The following is a 22,637-nucleotide window of genomic DNA, read 5'->3' on the forward strand; positions in this document are numbered from 1 at the left end:
AGGGAGGAGAAAATGAATACAAAACAAATCTGGTCTATTTCTTGTTTTGATCCACTTCATCTATCTTTATACACCTTGCTGGCAGCAGACTGCAGTACAACCGCTAGCCATCGTCATATCCTGGGTGCTCGGCAGAAGACGGCGCAGTATGACTGCTGGCCATCGTCGTCTCCTGGCTGCTCATTAAAAGACAGCGCAGTAGGACTGCCAGCAGGATTGAATCGCCATGAGACGAAACTTAAAAGGGTAATGACCTGGCTGAGTCACTCCCATGTTTGCCCAGGCGTCCCTGACCTCATCGAGGTCGGTTAAAAGACACCCTGGACTACGTCGACGACGGCTACCAGTCATACTGCACTGTCTGCTGCCAAAAGGCAATAAGCTGCTGCAGTGTAGCAATGCAGTACCGCGTCTGCCAGCACCAAGGAGACATACGGTGACGGTTAGCTGAGCGGGCTCCATGCTTGCCGTGGTATGGCGTCTGCATGCGTAACCCAGGAAAAAAGGCACGAAACAATTGTCTGCCGTTGCTTTCACGGAGGGAGGGAGGGAAGGGGGGCCTGACGATATGTACCCAGAACCTCACGCAACAATGTTTTAGCCCCATTAGGCATTGGGATTTCTACCCAGAATTCAGATGGGGGGTGGAAACTGCGGGAACTGTGGGATAGCTACCCACAGTGCAATGCTCCGGAAGTGGATGGTTACCTTGGTACTGTGGACGCACTCCACCGACTACATGCACTTAGAGCATTTCTATGGGGACACACACAATCGACTGTATAAAAACACTTTCTACAAAACCGACTTCTATAAATTCAACCTAATTTCATAGTGTAGACAAAGCCACAGTGTATAAGTTGGTGGAGTTATCACCCTGCTGCAAAGAGTGCATACACACATTATATAGCCCAAACTTACCCACTTGCAAGGCTTTACTGGTAATTAAATACAAAAAACAAACATAAACCACAACCTAAGTTTCACATCAAGCTTGACTATTCCTAGGGTTTTCTCACATGGCCTTGCCCAGCCCTTAGTTCCCACTGCCCTTAAAAAACACTCCAATCCTTCTTACCTCCTGATTGGAGCTAACATCCCCTGCCAATATGAGCCAGCTGTGATTACCCTGCATTTTTATGGTTCTAGCACCTGCATTTAGGCTTGCCCAACAGAGGAGCCCTGCATTGCTATGGAGAGTCATAGGGACTGTGACCTTGTTGCAAATGGATTGTCATCATCTTCTGTATTTCTCCTGTTCTTATCTCTTCTCATTCCCCCCCCCCTTCCGTCTTTCTACCTCCTCACCATCAATTTCCTCTCCTCAGACACTCATGTAGGGCACCTCAGACTTACACTTTCCCAGGCTCCTCCCTCACAGAAAATCCTCCGAGCCCCTTCTACCCCTCTTGGCTATGGTCAGTGAGCTATATGAGCAATTCTTTCACATTTCCAGATTCACTGTTGCCTCACTTGTCCTTCTAACTGGTAGAGAGAAAATGCATGAATGCTGCAGAAGCAAATATAGACAGGAAGAGATAAGCAGTGTTCCTTCCCGGCAGAAAGTGCTCAACAACATTGGCAAGTGCATCAGCCCTGCAACATTCATAGCTTTTGGTGTGAAGCAACTGGTGAAAACAAACTCATTCAGCACTCAACCAGCTCAGTAATAGCACAGTAAATACCTTGTTTGCCCTGAAATTTCATATATATATAGTGCCTCCCATCCTGAAGGATTACAAACACTTCAAACAAACTGAATAGTATAGATGTACAGTGTTGTTTCCCACTTAATGTGATAAAGAGGATATTTCTGCTAAGGACAAAGGCAAACTGGAAGTGCCATGGGGTCTCTGAAGTCCATGCAGAGCTGACAGAAACATAGTTCATAGATTTTAACACCAGAAGGGACCACGTTGTGATCATCATTCTAGACTGACATTCTGCATAACATGGGGTAAAGAATTTCATCCAGTGAGTCCTCCAGTTGAGAGAATTACTCATCCCTACTGGGAAGTGAACATGATCAAGTTCAATTACTTACGATTGAACTACAGCTTATCTTTTAGAAAGACATTCAGTCTTGATTTCAAGACTCCAGGTGATGATGAATTTAATACTTCCTTTGGTAAGCTGTCCCCGTGGTCATTTACCCTCACTGTTAAAAATGTATTCCTCATTTGATTTTTTTTTAAATGTCAGTTTCCAGCCATTGGATCTTGTTATGCTTTTGTGCACTAAATTGAGGCCAGATATCTTATATATCATTTACCATCTTGCATTAAGATCAGATATCTTTGGCTTGTGTTAGGACTTAAAGGCCATGATCAAGCTGCCTCCGAATAGTCTCTCGTGTCTGATTGCGAGGTGTATTTTCTAAACCATTGTTGTAGCTCTTCTCTAAACCCCCATCAGAAAGACCAACACAGAGTAAGTTTCCTGCTGAAGAGTGAAGGCTGAGTCAAATCTGTGGTCTCAGGGGACGCTTTGATCACTAATCTTTCCCCTACAGAATATCTCTGAAGTTATTAGAAACTAAGGAACATTTTAAAAAATCCTGTATTGAATTTTACTTTGAAATAAGCTTTGCTAGACAGTATTTATACTACAGAGGTATCCAAGCAACAAAAAGGAGAAACTCAAAGAACACTGAGTTTTGGCTCCACAAATACAGAAGCCTGGCTAGTTAGAAGCTTAAAGACAGACATGAGAACATTTTCTTCTTCATACTAAGAGTTTGCAGACAGTTTTCTCTTAAATTATTGGCTCATGGCAAGATTTTGAAATGTGCTTAACACTATGGGCCAAATTCATTGCTGGTGGAAGTCATAAGCCTTTTTTTAAAAATCTGCCATTATTGGCGTGTGGACAATTGTCAACAACAAATTTATTTTTTAAAGTCATGATTCAGCAAAACATTTAAGTACATGCTTAAAATGAAGCACATGCTTAAGTGTTTTACTAAATTAAGGCTATAAGCAGTACTTAGCACAGAAAAGAGCCTGGGCTAATTGTTAAATATACGTAAAATGTTGATGATAACAACAAAAGCAGTAGATTTTACCCTTTTAAATCTTCTGAATTCTCATTCTGGAACAGCTGCTCAGCTGGTATAAATCAGCACAGTTCCACTGAAGTCATTGGAGCTATGGCAATTTACACCAGCCAAGGTTCTGGTCTTTTCCATTCTAGACTGATAGCTCTCCTCCAGAAACATGTACTTTAGCGTGATTTGATCTGATACAACCAATATTTACTTGGGCATCTCACTAGCGCAGGGAAGCTGGAACAATTTTTAGAGTGGGGGTGCTGAGAACCAGTGAACCAAACTGTAAGCCCTATATATAAAATGGAATCCCCTTCAAGCCAGGGGGTGTGGCAGTACCCCTAGTTCCAGCACCTATGCACTAGCATTCAGGTTGTCCTCCATGAAAGATTTCTTATTTACCATGAGCACTTTTCCTTTCTTCTCTGTGCAACTTGGCTCCCAGAAGTATTTTAGTTCTCCTCATAAATAATATCCTGCCTTCTCTTTATTGCTTTTAAGAGCCTGTCCTGCTCCAATTGATGCAGAAAGCTACAGTCCACTTAACTCAGCAACACAGGCAGCCAAAAGCACATCTCTGCAGTGCTCCACTCTCTTCAAATACCATAGTGATGAGCGGGTGATGAAAACAAAGATAGACAGGATAGAACTGTACTGCACCAATCAGGGAATCCTATGACATTATTCTCTTCTCACGTACAGCAATGTAAATCAAGAATCACTTGCACTTGCAATGCCATTAACCTGAGAACAACTGTGTAAGATAACAGAAACAGGTCCACAGGCTTACTGACTTCCATTACCTCATGGGAATTTCACATGCAAAAAAAATAAAAATAACGATCATCCACATTTATACCGAGTTTCCAGCAGCTTCCAGCCTCCTTTCCACTGTGCAAAGATGGCTCTCTGTTACACAACTAATGAGCTTTTGTCACTTCCTTTACTTTCTTAGATGCTCTACACTTACTTTTGAAAAGTTTCCATTTGGCTAAACTACCATATTTTACATATTACTCCATCTTCAGCAGAATCACAAAAGCATGAAGTTCATCCCTCTTTTTGCATGAAGACTGATGCATGCCTGGAACTCTTTCTGTGAGATTAAGTGGGGGAAATATAGTTCCTGCACTCCAGTCTCAGAGCTCAATATACAGGAATTAACAGCAAGATGCTGGGTTCTCCCTTATCCACTTCTTACAAGCTATTGACGGCCCCAATAGAGCTTAACTGGAGGCATAAAATGACCATGATTTTCAGAGTTTTCAGCACATGCTGCCAGCACCTGCCCACATTCTTTACCATTCCCAAGACACTTAACTAAGATCAAAGTCTATTCTGACAGTTACAGTTGTCATACCTGGGCAATTTGTGTGCTGTTTCACACAGCTATTAACTTGCCATCAAGCAATCAGTTCCCTTAACCAACTCATCATATCATTAATAATTTTAATTACTACCTTGAAAACAAACCATGGTGTATCACTTAAACAAACTGGTAATAACAATATAGCATTTGTCCTTTTTTCAGTTTGGTTTGAACTGGTTTTATAATCAGAGAATTATATAGGATCATGGATCTGATATTTAATCAAAGCAGGAAAGCAACTGATTTATGTATCTGGGCTGTTTGCATACTAGCCATATTTAAAACATGTATTCCTACAACATCTACTCCTGCACCTACTGAGAGATAACAGAGCCATAATGAACACATGTGTTTATGCCATACCAAAACCATGCTTTTCTTCCGAGTTGTAACAATGCTGTACCAATTGCCTGTGCCCTAAACTACGTATAATGATATTGTTCCAAAAATAGTATCATTTGTACCATTTACTTGTATATCTACTGCTGTATGTACGATAGATAGAAAGATAGATAGATCCATGTGTGGCACTCTGTACCTCAAAGCAGCACCCTGGAACCACCATATTCACATGTGTCATATAATTATGATATATTTCATACAAAGCATGTCATGTAAGATATCATATGAAAGGTCATGATTTGCTGAAACTCATTGTTCTGTCCAAATATGTATATCATTAGTGTGTATGAAGTTAAGAGATTTTGCTGTATGGTTGTTCCGAAATATGTTGTAAGTTTGAGAGTCTCCACTGCAAGTTCCACAGTGACAACAAGGGTAGTGATCCCCACCCAGGAGGGTAATAAATGACCACTGATCAGCAGGGAAGTTATAAACAAGGGATTTACAATACTGTAAGAGGATTGCACAAGCATCACACAATGGGGGATTGCTCAACTCCATAACTCAGCAAAGCCCAGCAGGACATGTCTGGGCTAGTGTTTTCCAGGCACATGGACTGAGGATATAAAATAAGGGACAGTGGCACTGTGCCTCTCTCCTCCCCCACCTATGCTGGAAGCAACAAGAATTCTGGGAAGACAAAGACTTCAACTAAGTAGACTGGTCCCAGGCTTAAAAGGGGAAGCCTGTGTATTAAGAACTATAACATCCAGTGGGGTGAGAAAACTGCTTGATCCAACTACTGCCTAGTGTAATAAGGTTTAAGATGTAGACTGTATGCTTATCTTTTATTTTCTTTGATAACTATCTCTGACCTTCTCCACATTGAGGGAGGGGCACACTGGGTAATAAATGTACACTGGTCAGGCTTCTGACCAGGGCAAGATGGTACAGTTCTGGGGTGCAAGGCTGGCAGGAACTGGCTGGTGCCTTTCTCTGTGTGATTCGTGAATGGCTTAGGGAGCATTCATACAACCTGGCTAGGTGTGGGGCTCCACATGCCGTTTGTGTTGAGCGATAACAGCACCTGGAGGGGTTCGCTGCTTGTCACTGGCAAAGCACAGTGAAAGACAGTCCAGGCTGGACAGTTCAGTGGGCACTGCGGTATCCCAGTTTCAGACTGTATCCCAGGGATTCTGTCACAGCATGTACATAATTTTCCTCTGCACCAGCCTGTCAAGACTTTTTAAAGTGTGGGGGGGAAGGGGAAGGAATGAAATAAGCCAAAAATAAACAATTTTGCTACTTACTTGCTCATCTGTTGGTTTTTTTTAATTCTCCCAACAACCTTAAAATCAAATAAATTATTTACTAGTGACAGATGGGGTTAAGCTTTAGATATTATCATGACAGCATAGTGCTCACCATTGATCTATATGAGTATGGCAGGTAATGTACAAAAATTTAACAGTATCTCTTCTGCCACACTCCCTCCCACAATGCCACATTAGTTGCTAAAATTATATCCCTGATTTCTGGGACTAGAGCATATCACTCATTTTCCCTCCAGCTCACTTAGTTCTATGCTGGTTCCAGTAGGCAACAGTTCTAAGACTACAGCTTAAGAAGCCATTCCAGAAGCAGAGCCCTACCTATGTCATGCGAGGTTTACAGTAAAAAAGATCTCCCAGTATCTTTGTACTGATACAGCTATATCAACAAACCCTCCTAATGTAGACACAGTTTATAAATGGCAAAAAAAAAAAAAAGGGGGGGGTGCTTTTGCTCTGGTTCCCCAAGCAAAATAAGCTATACCGGCAAAAGTATATGCTGGTATAACTGAATCTACACTAGAGCTTTTGCGAATACAGAAATTTGGGGGAAAGAGGGAAATCATACCCGTAAGTGACACTACTAGACCAGAAAAAGTTTTTAGTGTAGACTTGGCCTTAGTAACTGGCCACGAAGCTGTTCACCTAAATCGAGCAACTGCTACTATTTTCTCCCCTCTCTCTCTCTCCCCTTCCCTTGAAGTGTAAGTGAAATAATCATTTCCTTGGCCTGGTATAATAAAATTTAGAAATTCCTAAATTAGTTTTAATTGCATTTTGTTGCCAGAATATAGGACTACTGGGCAAAATATCAGATTACTCGCAAAGAACTGTAAATTGCCAGACTGCTGATACAGCACGGTGCTAACACACACCTGATGGGAAATCACCGCGGTACCTTCTCTTCAAATCATAACCCACACCACTAAATGAATCAATGGGTGCAATGAATGATCAATACCTCTGAAAAATCAAACCTCAGGTGTCTGAAGCTGGGCACCAAAAATTAATGCACTTTTGAAAATTTAGACTAGATTTAGCGCTGTTATAATGCTGTCAGCTAGAAAAGAAGAGGGGTCAGGAAAAAAATGAAGGAAAAAGAAACAGAACAGGACTTTAAGGAGGCTTGTGGTGATCTCAGCAATCAGAAATGGATCATATGCATTCCCTTCTTTTCCATTTTCCTGGCTGGGTTATGCATTGCTACAGTAACTAAATCAGAAAGACTTACATTTGTCACTTTAAGAAAAGGAGTACTTGTGGCACCTTAGAGACTAACCAATTTATTTGCGCATAAGCTTCCTTGAGCTACAGCTCACTTCATCCGATGCACCTGTATTCTTTTTGCGAATACAGACTAACACGGCTGCTACTCTGAAATTTGTCACTTTAAGAGTGATCAGTCTGTTCTGAAGGACCAAGAGGAGTGTCCTCTAGATTCCAATTTTGCAACCCTTATTGCTGCAAGTCATCCTCTCTCATGTGATTAGACCCATTGTTTTAACTGGGTTATAACACTGCAGTAGTTTTAGGTACTACTGAAATAATGGAACTATATGTGAGTGATGATAGCAAGATCTAGTCCTTAAAAATGTAGGTTGGTTTAAGCATTTAAAATAGCTACACATTTGCATATTACCATGAAAATGTACTTTTTATTCAGGTTATCTTCAGTACTTGAGCAGCGCTAAGAATTCCAGCTGACTAAATACACAGTGAAAGAGGTGCATCTGCTAATTCAGCAGTATGGGTTTTATGTTTCTCTTTTGTATCAAGTGAATCCTTCAGATGTCCTTTATACGACCTCCAATTGTCTGTGAGGCCCGGAACGCTTCTTTATTATTTAGAAGTATTCATCCAGACTACACTCCCCTTAGATGCTTCTTTTTAAAATCAATGTACTTTTTTTTAAGGTCCCAGACATCTTACCTGACAGATGTTCATGAAAGAGATTTTGGAAAAGATTAATCTCAGTAGTATCCTTTAAATGTACGAATGAGCCTTTTTAGCTTTGATAAGGGTGCAAAATTTACATCATTGCTTTATATTCCTTTGTTACTGATTTTGGACTCAATGCTTTATTTTGACTTGTATATTTTTACTGGATACTTCATAAACTGAAGAGGCAGAAACTTTGGTAATAGGGATATGTTAGACAGATAGCAAAGGCAAACAAATGTATGCCTAAAAAGTAATATAAACTGTAACTTAAGACAATTTCAGCCTTTCCCTTTTTTGATCTGGAGCTGTTTATTTGTGTTTTATCCAAATGACTAAATACTCTTGGGTAAAAAAATAAAATAAAATAAATGTCTACCACAATGCAGAGGTTCTCTGGGGGCCTAGAGAACAAATGGGGGTAGTCCAAATTCAGGCTGAAGTATTGTGGCCAAGGGCTACAGTGTATCTACCCACACAGGACAGACTCACTTTGTAACTGCCCAGCACATCTCCTGTATGAATTTTTCTGTCCTCAGCCTAAAAACCCACCTATTACCCTTCTTAAAAAAAAAAAAAAAATACATGAACAGGATAAACTCTTTGAAGACTTCATTTCCTACAATTTGCTTATGGAAGCAACTCAAGCTTTTGACAATAAACGATGAGCTATGCATGGCTTAGGTCTTGTCTATCTAAAAGACCACTTCTGTCCCCACACACAACCATGACGTTTAAGGTCAGATGAGGCTGTTAACACTCCCTAGACATGAATGCTTTGTGGCCTGAGGATAGAGTATCCTAACTCGTGCTTTCTCAGGTAAACCTGAGGGACAAAGATTAACATTTAAAATATGGAGTTAGGCGAAATTTGGGCTAATTCTTTATTAACATCTAGTTGAGAAATGGAATATTTTGGAGGTGGCATATTTTTCCTAACATTGCTTCCCAAGAATGTGCTATGTGGCAGATGGCATTTGAACCAGTAGGATTATACACACTGACTACAGAAGCATGGGATGTGCAGTCTCTAATGCCTGCAGCAGTGCCACTCTTTACTACCATTACTTACAGGGGTGCATAAAGAATCACGGTCTGTTCTGTAAGACTAATGCTGGATTTGTGATGCACATCAGACTGTTTTGTGATAGGGTAGGATAACAGGGACATGGAGATATGCATTTTATAAAGAGCAGTATATTGACAGGAGAAAATTCCACAGACTTAATGATGAATCTCACTGTATCTGTATTCAAATGGTTGTAAGAACAAGAGCTGTTTAATCATTTTAGAAGAAAAGCCATTCTTAACAGCAAAACTGAGCAAAGCGCTCCATTTCTCTAAAAGGGAAATTAAAGACATTGTCCATTTATGGAAAACTAAATAAAACTACCCTTTTCAAGGATCCTTGTGTTATGGGCCCTATCCTGAAAGGCTGGTATATGGTGCTTGTGATTTTTAAGTTTTTACCTGACTGACACTTCTATATGTAGGGTAGGTTGAGAGACTATAGATTCTCACTAATCTGATGTTTAATTTCATCTGAAATTTTGAAGCAAGAAATCTCTTCCAAAGTTTAATCTAATGCATTTCTAAAAAGCCTACAGTCCTTAAATCATAGCGCTATAAGCATGTTTGGAAAACAATTTCTTTCCTAAGATTTAATAATGGGAAATATCATTGGTTACAAGATCCTATGTTAATTTTGTTGGAATCTAGCGCTATACCACTTGGAAGACTAGTCAGTTCTGCAAGAGCGAATACAATTTTGTCCATCCAAAGAGGGATCAGGGTGCCAACATCCTATCATAAGGATCAGAAGAACTAAAGTTAACAAACATTTGACTGGCAATGACAGCCTACTAGTGCATGCCTTGTGTACGAAGGTGTCAAGGTACAAATCTTAGTCAAATATATCTTCTAATTATCCTGTCACTTCAAAGAAAGGGAGATGTCTTGAAAAAGCTAAATGTTCCTGGGTGATCTTTAGCTGTAGTTATCTAGGGCTCCTGTCATTCATGTAAAAATGAGGAGTCCTTGTGGCACCTTAGAGACTAACAAATTTATTTTGGCATAAGCTTTCGTGGGCTAGAACCCACTTCATCAGATGCATGGAGTGGAAAATACAGTAGCAGGTATAAATAAACAGCACATGAAAAGATGGGAGTTGCGTTACCAAGTGGGAGGTCAGTCTAACGAGACAATTCAATTAACAGTAGGCTACCAAGGAAGGAAAAATCACTTTTGAAGTGGTAATGAGAGTGGCCCATTTCAAACAGTTGACAAGAAGGTGTGAGTAAGAGTAGGGGGAAATTAGTATGTGCCAGCAATGCCCCTCTGCCATGTACATTGGCCAAACCAGACAGTCTCTACGCAAAAGAATAAATGGACACAAATCATAGAATCATAGAATATCAGGGTTGGAAGGGACCTCAGGAGGTCATCTAGTCCAACCCCGTGCTCAAAGCAGGACCAATCATCCCAGCCAGGGCTTTGTCAAGCCTGACCTTAAAAACTTCTAAGGAAGGAGATTCCACCACCTCCCTAGGTAATGCATTCCAGTGTTTCGCCACCCTCCTAGTGAAAAAGTTTTTCCTAATATCCAACCTAAATCTCCCCCACTGCAACTTGAGACCATTACTCCTTGTTCTGTCATCTGCTACCACTGAGAACAGTCTAGAGCCATTCTCTTTGGAACCCCCTTTCAGGTAGTTGAAAGCAGCTATCAAATCCCCCCTCATTCTTCTCTTCTGTAGACTAAACATCCCCAGTTCCCTCAGCCTCTCCTCATAAGTCATGAGTTCCAGTCCCCTAATCATTTTTGTTGCCCTCCGCTGGACTCTCTCCAATTCTTCCACATCCTTCTTGTAGTGTGGGGCCCAAAACTGGACACAGTACTCCAGATGAGGCCTCACCAGTGTCGAATAGAGGGCAACGATCACGTCCCTCGATCTGCTGGCAATGCCCCTACTTAGACAGCCCAAAATGCCATTGGCCTTCTTGGCAACAAGGGCACACTGTTGACTCACATCCAGCTTCTCGTCCACTGTAACCCCTAGGTCCTTTTCTGCAGAACTGCTGCCGAGCCAGTCGGTCCCTAGTCTGTAGCGGTGCATTGGATTCTTCCATCCTAAGTGCAGGACTCTGAACTTGTCCTTGTTGAACCTCATCAGATTTCTTTTGGCCCAATCCTCCAATTTGTCTAGGTCCCTCTGGATCCTATCCGTACCCTCCAGCGTATCTGCCTCTCCTCCCAGTTTAGTGTCATCTGCAAACTTGCTGAGGGTGCAATCCACACCATCCTCCAGATCATTTATGAAGATACTGAACAAAACCGGCCCCAGGACCGACCCTTGGGGCACTCCACTTGATACCGGCTGCCAACTAGACATGGAGCCATTGATCACTACCCGTTGAGCCCGACAATCTAGCCAGCTTTCTATCCACCTTATACTCCATTCATCCAGCCCATACTTCTTTAACTTGCTGGCAAGAATACTGTGGGAGACAGTGTCAAAAGCTTTGCTAAAGTCAAGGAACAACACGTCCACTGCTTTCCCTTCATCCACAGAACCAGTTATCTCGTCATAGAAGGCAATTAGATTATTCAGGCATGACTTGCCCTTGGTGAATCCATGCTGACTGTTCCTGATCACTTTCCTCTCCTCTAAGTGCTTCAGAATTGATTCCTTGACGACCTGCTCCATGATTTTTCCAGGGACTGAGGTGAGGCTGTAGTTCCCAGGATCCTCCTTCTTCCCTTTTTTAAAGATGGGCACTACATTAGCCTTTTTCCAGTCATCCGGGACTTCCCCCGATCACCATGAGTTTTCAAAGATAAATCTGACATCAGGAATTATAACATTCAAAAACCAGAAGGAGAACACTTCAATCTCTCCGGTCACTCAATAATAGACCTAAAAGTGGCAATTCTTCAACAAAAAAAGTTCAAAAACAGACTCCAACGTGAAACTGCAGAACTGGAATTAATTTGCAAACTGGACACCATCAAATTAGGCCTGAATAAAGTCTGGGAATGGTTGGGTCATTACAAAACCTAATTTCCCCCATACCAATTTCCCCCGACTGTTACTCACATCTTTTTGTCAACTGTCTGAAATGGGCCACTCTCATTACCACTACAAAAATGATTTTTCCTCCCTTGGTAGCCTACTGTTAACTGAATTATCTCATTAGACTGACCTCCCACTTGGTAAGGCAACTCCCATCTTTTCATGTGCTGTGTATTTATATCTACTACTGTATTTTCTACTCCATGCATCTGATGAAGTGGGTTCTAGCCCACAAAAGCTTATGCCCAAATAAATTTGTTAGTCTCTAAGGTGCCAGAAGGATTCCTCGTTGTTTTTGTTGATACAGACTAACACGGCTACCACGCTGAAACCTATCATTCACGTATCACTTCAGGAAAGAAAAATGTTGCCATCAGGAGATGGCCATATTGAAAAAGGAGCCTGCTCTATAATCTGCTGACCTTCTCTGATCCGGAACATCCAGAAAGAGCCAGTGTTCATCTAAATTCAATTTGCTAGCAGAGGGTGAGGAGCTAGCAGGTGGGTAAAATATTTTCGGAGATAGATGATTTGATTAAAAAACACAAAAGGGAACAGAAGAACTCTTTCTCTGGTGAAGCTCTGTACCAAAGCCCAGTGAAATCAGTGGAAACACTTACATTGACTTCAGCGGGCACTTGATCGGGTCCTAGAATACCTCTGCTCTTGTTTTCTAGGAACACCTCTGAACCTTGTAGAGTTCATTTAAAGGTTCTGAACTGATGTGGGGAGAGAATGGATGATTTGAATATATTTTACTTATCTTTAACTTCTATCATAACAAAGGCCTAGAATTCTCCCCACCATCCCCTCCATATATCCATCACTGGAGGTAGCTAAGATTGGGTGGATAATTAGCAGTTCAAGGTTTAGGCTTAATGGAAGAGGAACAGGTCAACAAAACCATCCCATATACTACCCAGATTAATAAGAGAACAGTGAGGATACACAGTCCTAGTCTGATGGAGGATTAATTTCTGGCCAAAGTGTTGTCCGTTGGTAACAGTGAATTCTGCTGCATCAAAAGCAGCAAAATTATGTATAAGTATTTTCTTTCAAGAGTGTGGGGTCTTGTTGGCAACAACAATAACGGTTCACATTACTATATGCTTAGTCGTAAAGATGAGCTGTTATGGGAGCAGCTGAGGTCCTTCCCTTCTCTCTATCACATCCTGCAATGACGGTGATGACTGGCTCAGCCAAATAAGTAAATACGTACATTGCCAATGATGCAAAAACACATCTGCCAACAGAGACTAGAGATGAAAAGGAGTTAAATATTTCTGGGATGGTAGTGTCAATACCAATAATTTTATAGATTCATGGACTGCAAGCCCAGAAGGAACCACAATGATTATCTAGTCTGACCAGCTGCACAACACAGCCATAGTATTTTACCCAGCAATTCCTGCATCTAGTCCAATAACTTATGACTGAACTAGTGCATATCTTTCAGAAAAAGAACTAGTCTTCGTTTAAAGACCTCGAGTGATGGTTTAAAGACCTCACATTCTTTATTTGTCTACTCTAATGGTTAACTACCCTCACCCCCTGTTAAAAATTTGAAACTGCATGTCTGCCTGGCGAGACTGGAAGAAAGGTCATCCATCAGGCAGAGAAGCAGAACATGTATTTGAAGTGGTGCCTGCAGTATTGGTTCAGACTATAACTAGAACCTTTGATCTGAAATAAAGCTCTGTGATGCCAGTATTTCAAGCAGTGCTGCACCAGTGGAAGGAACAAGCCAAGTCTCTGGCTATGATTACACTACAGCTTAAGTTGACATAAGTTATGTTGCTCAGGGGTGTGAATTAGCCAATCACCTGACCAACATAACTTACGTTGACTTAAGTGCTGGTGTGGACAGTGCTATGTTGGCAGGAGAGCTTCTCCCACCAACACAGCTGCTGTCATTCATTAAGGGTAGATTAACTCAACAGAAGAGCTCTCTCCCATCGGCTTAAGGCGGCTACACAGACAGCATCAGTGTAGCTGTACTGCTGTAAACTCTCTAGTGTAGCCATAGCATCTGTGTCACAAGGTGCTCACAATGCCAACAATAAAATGCAAAGTCAAAGAGGCAAAAGTGTATAAAAATTATAATAATGGTGAGTAATGCCCATAAAACCCTAATCAATTCTCCTACTAGAGAAGTGAGTATGTTTAAATATAGCTGCATATCAAATCTGCTCTGCTTTGAAACTGTTGTCTCTTTTAGATTATCTGAATTATTTAAGTACCTACTTATATATCCTTTAAGTGATTGTTTCATGTTTATTATTTATTACTCAGATAGGATGTGACCTAGCTGCCATGGAACTCACTGAAACAACTGACTTCAATGGGAGCTATATCAGGTGCCTAATTCCTGCTAGTAATATTTGTAAGAAAAATACCATCAAATCTACTGGATAAAAGTAAAATGCAGAATATTGTATCTTGGTAGTAGTAAAATGCAATGTGTTTCTTATGTAATATCAAACTTTAAAGGTCACAGGGCCTGATTCTGATCTCACACTGGAGTCACTGCTGATTTGAGTCAGTGTCACTTAGATCAGAATCAGGCCCTAATTTAAAAAAAAAAATTAGTTAAAAAAAATCTCACCATTTCAGGGCAGACATTTACCCTATAACTTCAAATTCACACTGGGCAGATGTAATCTGAGAGTGTCAATAAAAAATACAGGTCTTCTGAAAGTAACAAAGTTTAGGATTAAGACCCAGTGCCCCATCCCTTTCATAAGTAGTTCCTCTGAAGTCAACAGGCTAATCACAAGAGTAAGAGCTGCAAGAGCTGGCCTTTATTTAGCTGCATGGACTATTTCATATTCCTGTCACCCAGCTCTAAGCCTGATACTGTATGATCCTTAGAAACATCAAGGTGATATGAGCCCTCAACTCCCACTAACTTCAATAGGTGGACTGAAGGCGCTCAGCACCTTTCAGGATTCGTCCCAGAGTTTGCTCCTAATGAATAAAAGCAGATAGTATCTATACCATGCTAAAGTAAATTTTATAAATAAAATATTTTAAGACATTAGCAATTGTTGTATTTGTAATTGTTCTTCTAATCAAAATTCCAATGACCAGGAACCTCAGCACATTTTGAGCCATTTTTCCTGCTCACAGTATGTCCCACACTACTGAGGCATTTTGTTCAGAGGTCAGGAATGTGGACATGCTACCATGGGATTCAGCAAATCATTTACAGAATGCATAAAAATGTCTTTGCAGTACAGTGCCTCAGAGCTAAGAGGGCATGACATAATATCTTTGCTACTCAAACATACTTGGTTAATGTGCAACCTTTAATATGCAATAATCACATGCCTTTAAACAAAAAAATAAAATAAAGTCAAATACAACTTGCATGATGATCAGAATGTAGTTAGAAAGGAAACTGCATGAATTTTAGAAACTTTATTAATTTAAATAATTTTATATCTTTGTCAAAACTTACTATTGATAGCGAAAGCCTCAAAATATAGCATTTCTCCATTTAAGGACAGCTTGAGCATTTTAAACCTTGCTAACAGAAGAGATTGTGAAACTGTGAAAGTTATACTGTCCTTCAGATTCCTTTAGGATCTAGAAATTAATGTTGCTGGCTGTGTTATACATTATCGGACCATGAATCAAAATAATTTGAATATGGAGCCAAAATTTTAAAAAATGTGAAGGTTTCCATCTGATGTATGTAACTGAAGTAGTTTTGATTTCTAGACTTACTTCCATAGCAGACTAGTCAAAACATTGCTTTAAATTTAATCAGAAGTTATATTCTAGCCGAGAAGGGCATGTGCATGATCCACCAGAGACCACCTACCTTGTAAAAAATGTAAATCAAAGTGGCTAAGAGTGACATTTCATAACAGTTTATTCAGAAAGACAATAAGAAAGTTAATGTGAGAATCAGACAGGTACTACTGCACTGTGGATTCTGACTGTGTGTATTTGGATAAACAAACTGATTAACACTGTTATCAGTTACTCCCAATAAATCTGGAATAACTCCACTATTTCACTGGAGTTACTCTTGTTTAATACTGGTGTAACTGACAAAAGAATTTGGCCTTCTGTTGTCTTGTTTTTTAAGCAATAAGTCCATATTTCCCAAAAATATAATGTGTGTCTTCTGTACACTGGAGATAGGAACTTATTTTGAGTTGCAGGACAAGTTTATACACCCATTAAAGTATTCTGTGAAGAACGGGTACAAACCTTCTGTTTCAACAATGCTATGTGTGAAAAACTGTTTAAAAATATTAAGCATCTATATGTATTTCCAAGACAATGATTAGAAATGTTACATTTTAAAGTATACTTATAACATTCAGCAGACAGCATAATCTAGCCAAATAATCACACTGGTTAAGTCCCTCCTTTTCAAAGAATTCAAATCATTCAGGGGAACTGACTCAGACTGCCCGAGAATTTTCACTTTCAGGCTCTGGAAAAGGAAAGTTAAACCATAGCAAGGTATTTGGGCATGCCCATTGACTACAGTGGGCAATGAATGAGGCAGTTGATATTGTTAAGGTGCATTAAGGAGCCTCTTCCTTTACACTCTTTGTGGGGACATGATAAGGTAGAAAATAGGCCAGAATGGACCAGAAGAGAAGCTACTCACAGCCTGCCATACAGATTCAGATTTATAGCAGACCAACTTCTCTAGCTTATTCCAAGGACAGTACAGTATATGAGCTCTTCAAATTTAGTAGAGTACTAAATTTATCCCGATTAGGCCATCAAGATTGAGGAAATGGGGAAACCATCAAAATATTATTTTCTTTTATCATCAGTGACCAAAAGTACATAATATAAAGCCAGGTTTGGTATCAAGGTGAATAGAAAGCTGGCTAGATCGTTGGGCTCAAGGGGTAGTGATCAATGGCTCGATATCTAGATGGCAGCCGGTATCAAGCGGAGTGCCCCAGGGGTCGATCCTGGGGCCAGTTATGTTCAACATCTTTATTAATGATCTGGATGATGGGATGCATAATGGGACTCTCAGCAAGTTCGCAGATGACACTAAGCTGTGGGGAGAGGTAGATACACTAGAGGGTAGGGATAGGGCAATTTAGGCAAATTGGAGGATTGGGCCAAAAGAAATCTGATAAGGTTCAACAAGGACAAGTGCAAGTCCTGCACTTAGGACCATAGGCACCGACTTCTAATGGTGCCAGTGGGTGACCCACCCCAACTCCACCCCCCCATTCTAACCCCTTCCCCAAAGTCCCCGCCCCAACTCCGCCCCCCCCGCCCCATTTGACTCTTTCCCCAAATCCCCGCCCCGGCCCCGCGTCCTCCCCTGAGTGCACCACGTTCCCACTCTTCCCCCCCCCTCCTGGAGCTTGCTACAGCTGTTTGGCAGCGGCAAGCGCTGGGAGGTAGGCGGAGGAGCTGGGACGCATCGTGCTCAAGGGAGGAGGTGGAGGCAGAGAAGGAAGTGAGGTGGGGTGGGGAGCATGGCTGCTGGTGGGTGCACAGCACGCACTAATTTTTCCCCGTGGGCGCTCCAGCCCCAGAGCACCCACAGAGTCGGCACCTATGCTTAGGACAGAAGAATCCTATGCACTGCTACAGGCTGGGGACCGACTGGCTAAGCGGCAGTTCTGCAGAAAAGGATCTTGGGATTACAGTGAACGAGAAACTGGATATGAGTAAACAGTGTGCCCTTGTTGCCAAGAAGGCTAACGACATATTGGGCTGCATTAGTAGGAGCACTGCCAGCAGATCAAGGGAAGTGATTATTCCCCTCTATTCAGCACTGGTGAGGCCACATCTGGAGTATTGTGTCCAGTTTTGGGCCCCCCACTACAGAAAGGATGTGGAAAAATTGGAGAGAGTCCAGCGGAGGGCAACAAAAATGATTAGGGGGCTGGGGCACATGATTTACGAGGTAAGGTTGAGGGAACTGGGCTTATTTAGCCTGCAGAAGAGAAGAGTGAGGTGGGATTTGATAGCAGCCTTCATTTACCTGAAGGGGGGTTCCAAAGAGAATGGAGCTAGGCTGTTCTCAGTGGTGGCAGATGATAAAACAAGGAGCAGTGGTCTCAAGTTGCAGTGTGGGAGGTCTAGGCTGGATATTAGGAATAACTATTTCACTAGGAGGGTGGTGAAGCACTGGAATGGGTTACCTAGGAAGGTGGTAGAATCTCCATCCTTAGAGGTTTTTAAGGCCCGGGGTGACAACGCCCTGGCTGGGATGATTTAGTTGCGGTTGGTCCTGCTTTGAGCAGGGGGTTGGACTAGATGACCTCCTGAGGTCTCTTCCAATCCTAATCTTCTATGATTCTATCATCTACCACTTTGAAGTCTAAGCCGATAAATAAAGGGCCAAAACCTGTCTACAACTACTTCCATGCAACACCACTGAAATCAAGCAGCTTAAATGGGTGTAAAATGAGCAGAGAATTTGGCCCTCAGTATGTCAGTTATTCAGTCTGAATCTCAATCTCCTAATTCTCAGGCTAGCAGGAGGTTGGAGAGGGGTATTGCTTCCATGGCAACTTTTATGGGCTAATTTGGAGAGGAAACTGTTCTGAAATGGGCCTGGTCAGTGCTTAATTTGTCCCAGGGCTGAACCCCAGCACCTCCAGGCTTGGCAGTTCATAGAACCGCCACATCTGGGTTTGCTGCATCAGTTATGAATGTAAAAAAATTGCTTGAGCCCCGGCACCTCTTTCATTACAAAATTAAGCACTGAACCTGGTTCATACATGTTAAGGAAGGACTGTAGTCCAAGTGGAAGCCACTGCTGAGGGCATGTCACAAAGGTCCTACACTGGTAGTAGTCTCTTCCCAAGACACTACATATGAAATAAATAAGGTCTTCTACTCAGTTATATTAGCGCTTTGAGTCTTGGGCTCTGGTACTTTCAGGCAGACAATATGTTTTTAACAGGGGCAAATACATGCAAAACTCAAGGAGGAATATTTTAAAAACATTGGAGTGTCACATCAAGCAATAATTCACTTGTATCACATCAGATTTCTACTGAATGGAAATCTTTTTTTGTTACCTACTTGCACTGAGTTCTCATCACTTGAATGCTTACCAGCTAGAGCCTTAATACGGGATCGCTCAAACAGTCGTGCAGAACTATTTTCATTGTCCCAGTCATCAACATCCCAGCGGTTATTCACATCACTGTATTGCTGTTGGATTTCAATATTGTCATAGTCTGTCGCTACTGTTGTTGTCATCTTGAACCTTCTTAACCTATCCTTGGCATCAGCTTCTCCTTAAACAGCTCTGTAGAAAGGAAAAAATAATGTGGTCGCTTAAAACTATACACATACATTGAAAAGTCGCAATAAGATTCAAACTCAGGACTTTCAGCTTCAAACTCTTTGGGTTCCACATGGTAAACTGAAGAAACAGCTCCAATATAATTCAGAAGTCTTAACAGCCTACCATCCTTACTGAAATCCACTGAATAATATTTACTTCCAGTAAAAAATAAATAAGGTCATCATGACTCTCAACCAAGGGAATGGAACATGCTAAATGGCACAATAAGACATTTTCATAGTTTTTATTTTCAAAGGGAATTTGTTTGCATTTTACACCTGTGAAACATGACTGTAAAACATGAACTCCAGATGCGTTAGGTACAAAAAACCTAATGTGCAAAAAAAGACCTAGACACATTTCCAAAAAGGTGCAGACTACATGTCAAAAATTAAAAACCAAACTCATGTAAACTCATTAGATTACTGTTTTGACAAGCAGGAACATTTAATATGAAGATGAAGAAACGTTTCTTTCTGCATATGTAAAGTCTGATCAAATAACTATCACAGAGAATTTACCTGGAATCCTGTCCAGTGACATACAGCACTAACCACCATTTCCTTGTACTTATTTCAGCAACAAAATGGTAGCATACCAGCATTAGGTACTATAAATAATACAGTAGGCTGTTTTCCTGCAATCAGCAGGATGGTATCTAGCACATCTATGCTGTCTTCCATCCAAGGATCTTAAAGCATTTTACAAGCACGACTAAGGATTGCAGTATACTTTTAACACAAGCTCACTGATGCCATCACAGGAACAGTGTAAGGAAGGAATCAGCCCTCCAGAGGCACAAGGGTGGGGGGGATCCCCATTTTCTACTGGTGCTATACCATCAGCATATTTATTACCCACCTTTTGCCAGTGGCCAGAGTGTTGGGTGGATCGAGCCCAGGCTCTACTCGCTCCCCTGCCCACCTGCTTGGGCTAGAGTCCTGAGCATGCAGTAATGGTTTACCCCTGCACACCCAAACCTAAGGCCCAGGGAGACTGTGCAGGGATATAAACAGGTTCTTACTTCTCATTTATGCCCCTCTGTGGATGTGCTGCCTTGCACCTCTGCAGAGATGCGGGTGTAACATCTGCTTTTGATCAGAAAAGTATCGTACTTTGCTAGAGAAAAGTATATCAATTACAAACGAACTGTGCATACGTGGACCGAATATTTCTAATGAACTGGGCCCAAAATATTTGCTGTAAACCTTTAAATAATTATGTAAAAGATGAAAAGTAAATATAAAATCCAGTGCACCATTTCCTTTCATAAAGGAACGACACTGATAAAAATTATACTCATAAAAATATGAAAAAGAGGGTCAGGGCATGGGGAAATCCAATATGTACTACACAGGAATAGAAAATGTCAACACATTTTTAAAAAATCTAATTTAATTGATATATATGATTCCCCTCCCCTCCACAAATTCTATAATACAAGACAGGTCATTACAACAATACAGAATTACATAGCAAACTGATTTTGGACTGAGGCCTGCAGTCCTTTCTCAGGCATTGCATATTAACTTCAATAAGCTTTAGTAAGGACAGCAGGATCAGGCCCAATATTTTAACACCCAAGACCTGACTATGACATACAGTAGTTACATATCTTACATTTTTTAAAGCTTATCATGCCATAACAAAAGCAACATTAGGCATCTGGATGTTTATATGATGATTTAGCTCTACAGAGAAATATGACAAAGTAGAGTTTGACTGTCATTACTACTAAATCATTATCACACAATAAAGGGTCCCAAACAGCATAGTGGTCATTAATGAAGTACTTAACACCTACAGCCAATGGCCAGTACAGCAAACAAAAACTCCTTAAGCAATCTAATAGGGAATCAGAAGCAACTCCAGACAGGGTCTCTGGATTTGGCCTAGCTATCTGGTGCCACCTACTGACAAATGAAAATGGAATACAATGGCACAGCAACCACAGCAAAGCACTCTTATTACCCTGCCTTGAGTTCATGTTTCAAAACCTATTGCTATATATATTTTAAAGGATATATGAATGGTTTTACTGAGTCCAGGTTCATTCCATCAGCATTTTACATGTTGCAGCTGACAAAAAAAATCCATCTCATGGAAACACAAATTGAACTTTACTGTTCTCTGAATGAGATGTGCTTGCTTTCCAGCCAAATATCCTAGAATAAAAAGTGTGGTTAATTTCCCCACACCAACCCCTGGAGATTTCCACCAAAGGGGATTGCAACAATCCCCTTATTTTACACAGAGATAGCTAGTGGTTATATAAGATACTGTTACTGGAACTTTTGTGAGCTATGTGACCTTTACAAAAGGTGGGAAGGAATCAGTTCGGTTATTTTAAGATGCCAACAGATGAAAGAATATGAAACAAGCTGTTCTGGGAAGGCTTTTAAAAAAATCATGCTCCCTCATTTATGGCATTTTACCTTTTGGGGATGACATTTTTCCAGTAGAAAACTCTGAAAATAGATAGTTTTCAGCCTGAGAAACTTAAAGCTGTTTCTGCCCACATCAATAAACAGACACAGAAAAAGGGTGAAAAAAGCCTGATTAGGCCTCACACTACATGGTAGGAACATTTCTGCAGTAGCACTAGGGGACTGATTCTGATCTCACTTAGGTAGGCTCTGGATCAGGCTTTAAGTTTACAGAAAGACTCCACTGACTTCCACATGCTTTTGATCAGGCCTGTACACTGGCATAAATCAGGAATAACTCCACTGAAGTCAATGGAATTACACGCGTGTAAAACAAGCATAACTGTGACCAGAATCAGGCTCCATATCTTTTATACAGCATCAAATTAGACCAGTCTTAACTGCAAAATCACAGATGTCTTTGATATGAAATGTGTAGTGCAACTTACAGCATTCCATCTGATCCACTAAGAATGACTCTTTCCACAAGTACTCCTTTTCTTTCCCCTGAAGTTTCAAATGTACTTTTTGAAAAGAAGCAATTCAGAATGGAAAAATAAAATTAGTGAACCTTAAGGACAAAACCCGGTTATGGACTAATTTCCCATAGGTTCCATAGGCCACTGAATTCATCTATTTCTATATCGTCTATATCTACAGATGTGTTTTCCAAACAGCTGTGACTCTCCTATTCCCTTATTCTCCTTTCTAATTCCGTGGGCCCAATCCATCCCTGGTAAAGATGCACTTGGTCCATTATTTCAAACCTGACTGACTGGACAATCTGCATTTTCCTGCTGCTCCAAGAAGATTGT

At 41.0% G+C, this 22,637-nt stretch overlaps 1 protein-coding gene across 2 annotated transcripts in view; it reads right to left on the reverse strand.

The window, feature by feature from the left end:
• The window catches only part of SPTBN1 (spectrin beta, non-erythrocytic 1), a 212,457-nt gene that overhangs the window by 132,371 nt on the left and 57,449 nt on the right, over positions 1–22,637 (reverse strand). For both annotated transcript variants that reach the window (XM_074949399.1, XM_074949400.1), the window contains exon 2: positions 19,161–19,357. In XM_074949399.1, coding sequence (XP_074805500.1) covers positions 19,161–19,308 — 148 coding nt within the window. In that variant the 5' untranslated portion in view covers positions 19,309–19,357. The remainder of the gene's footprint in view (positions 1–19,160; positions 19,358–22,637) is intronic.

Source organism: Natator depressus, chromosome 3, assembly GCF_965152275.1.
Source record: "Natator depressus isolate rNatDep1 chromosome 3, rNatDep2.hap1, whole genome shotgun sequence".
In the NCBI taxonomy this organism is placed as follows: domain Eukaryota; kingdom Metazoa; phylum Chordata; order Testudines; family Cheloniidae; genus Natator; species Natator depressus.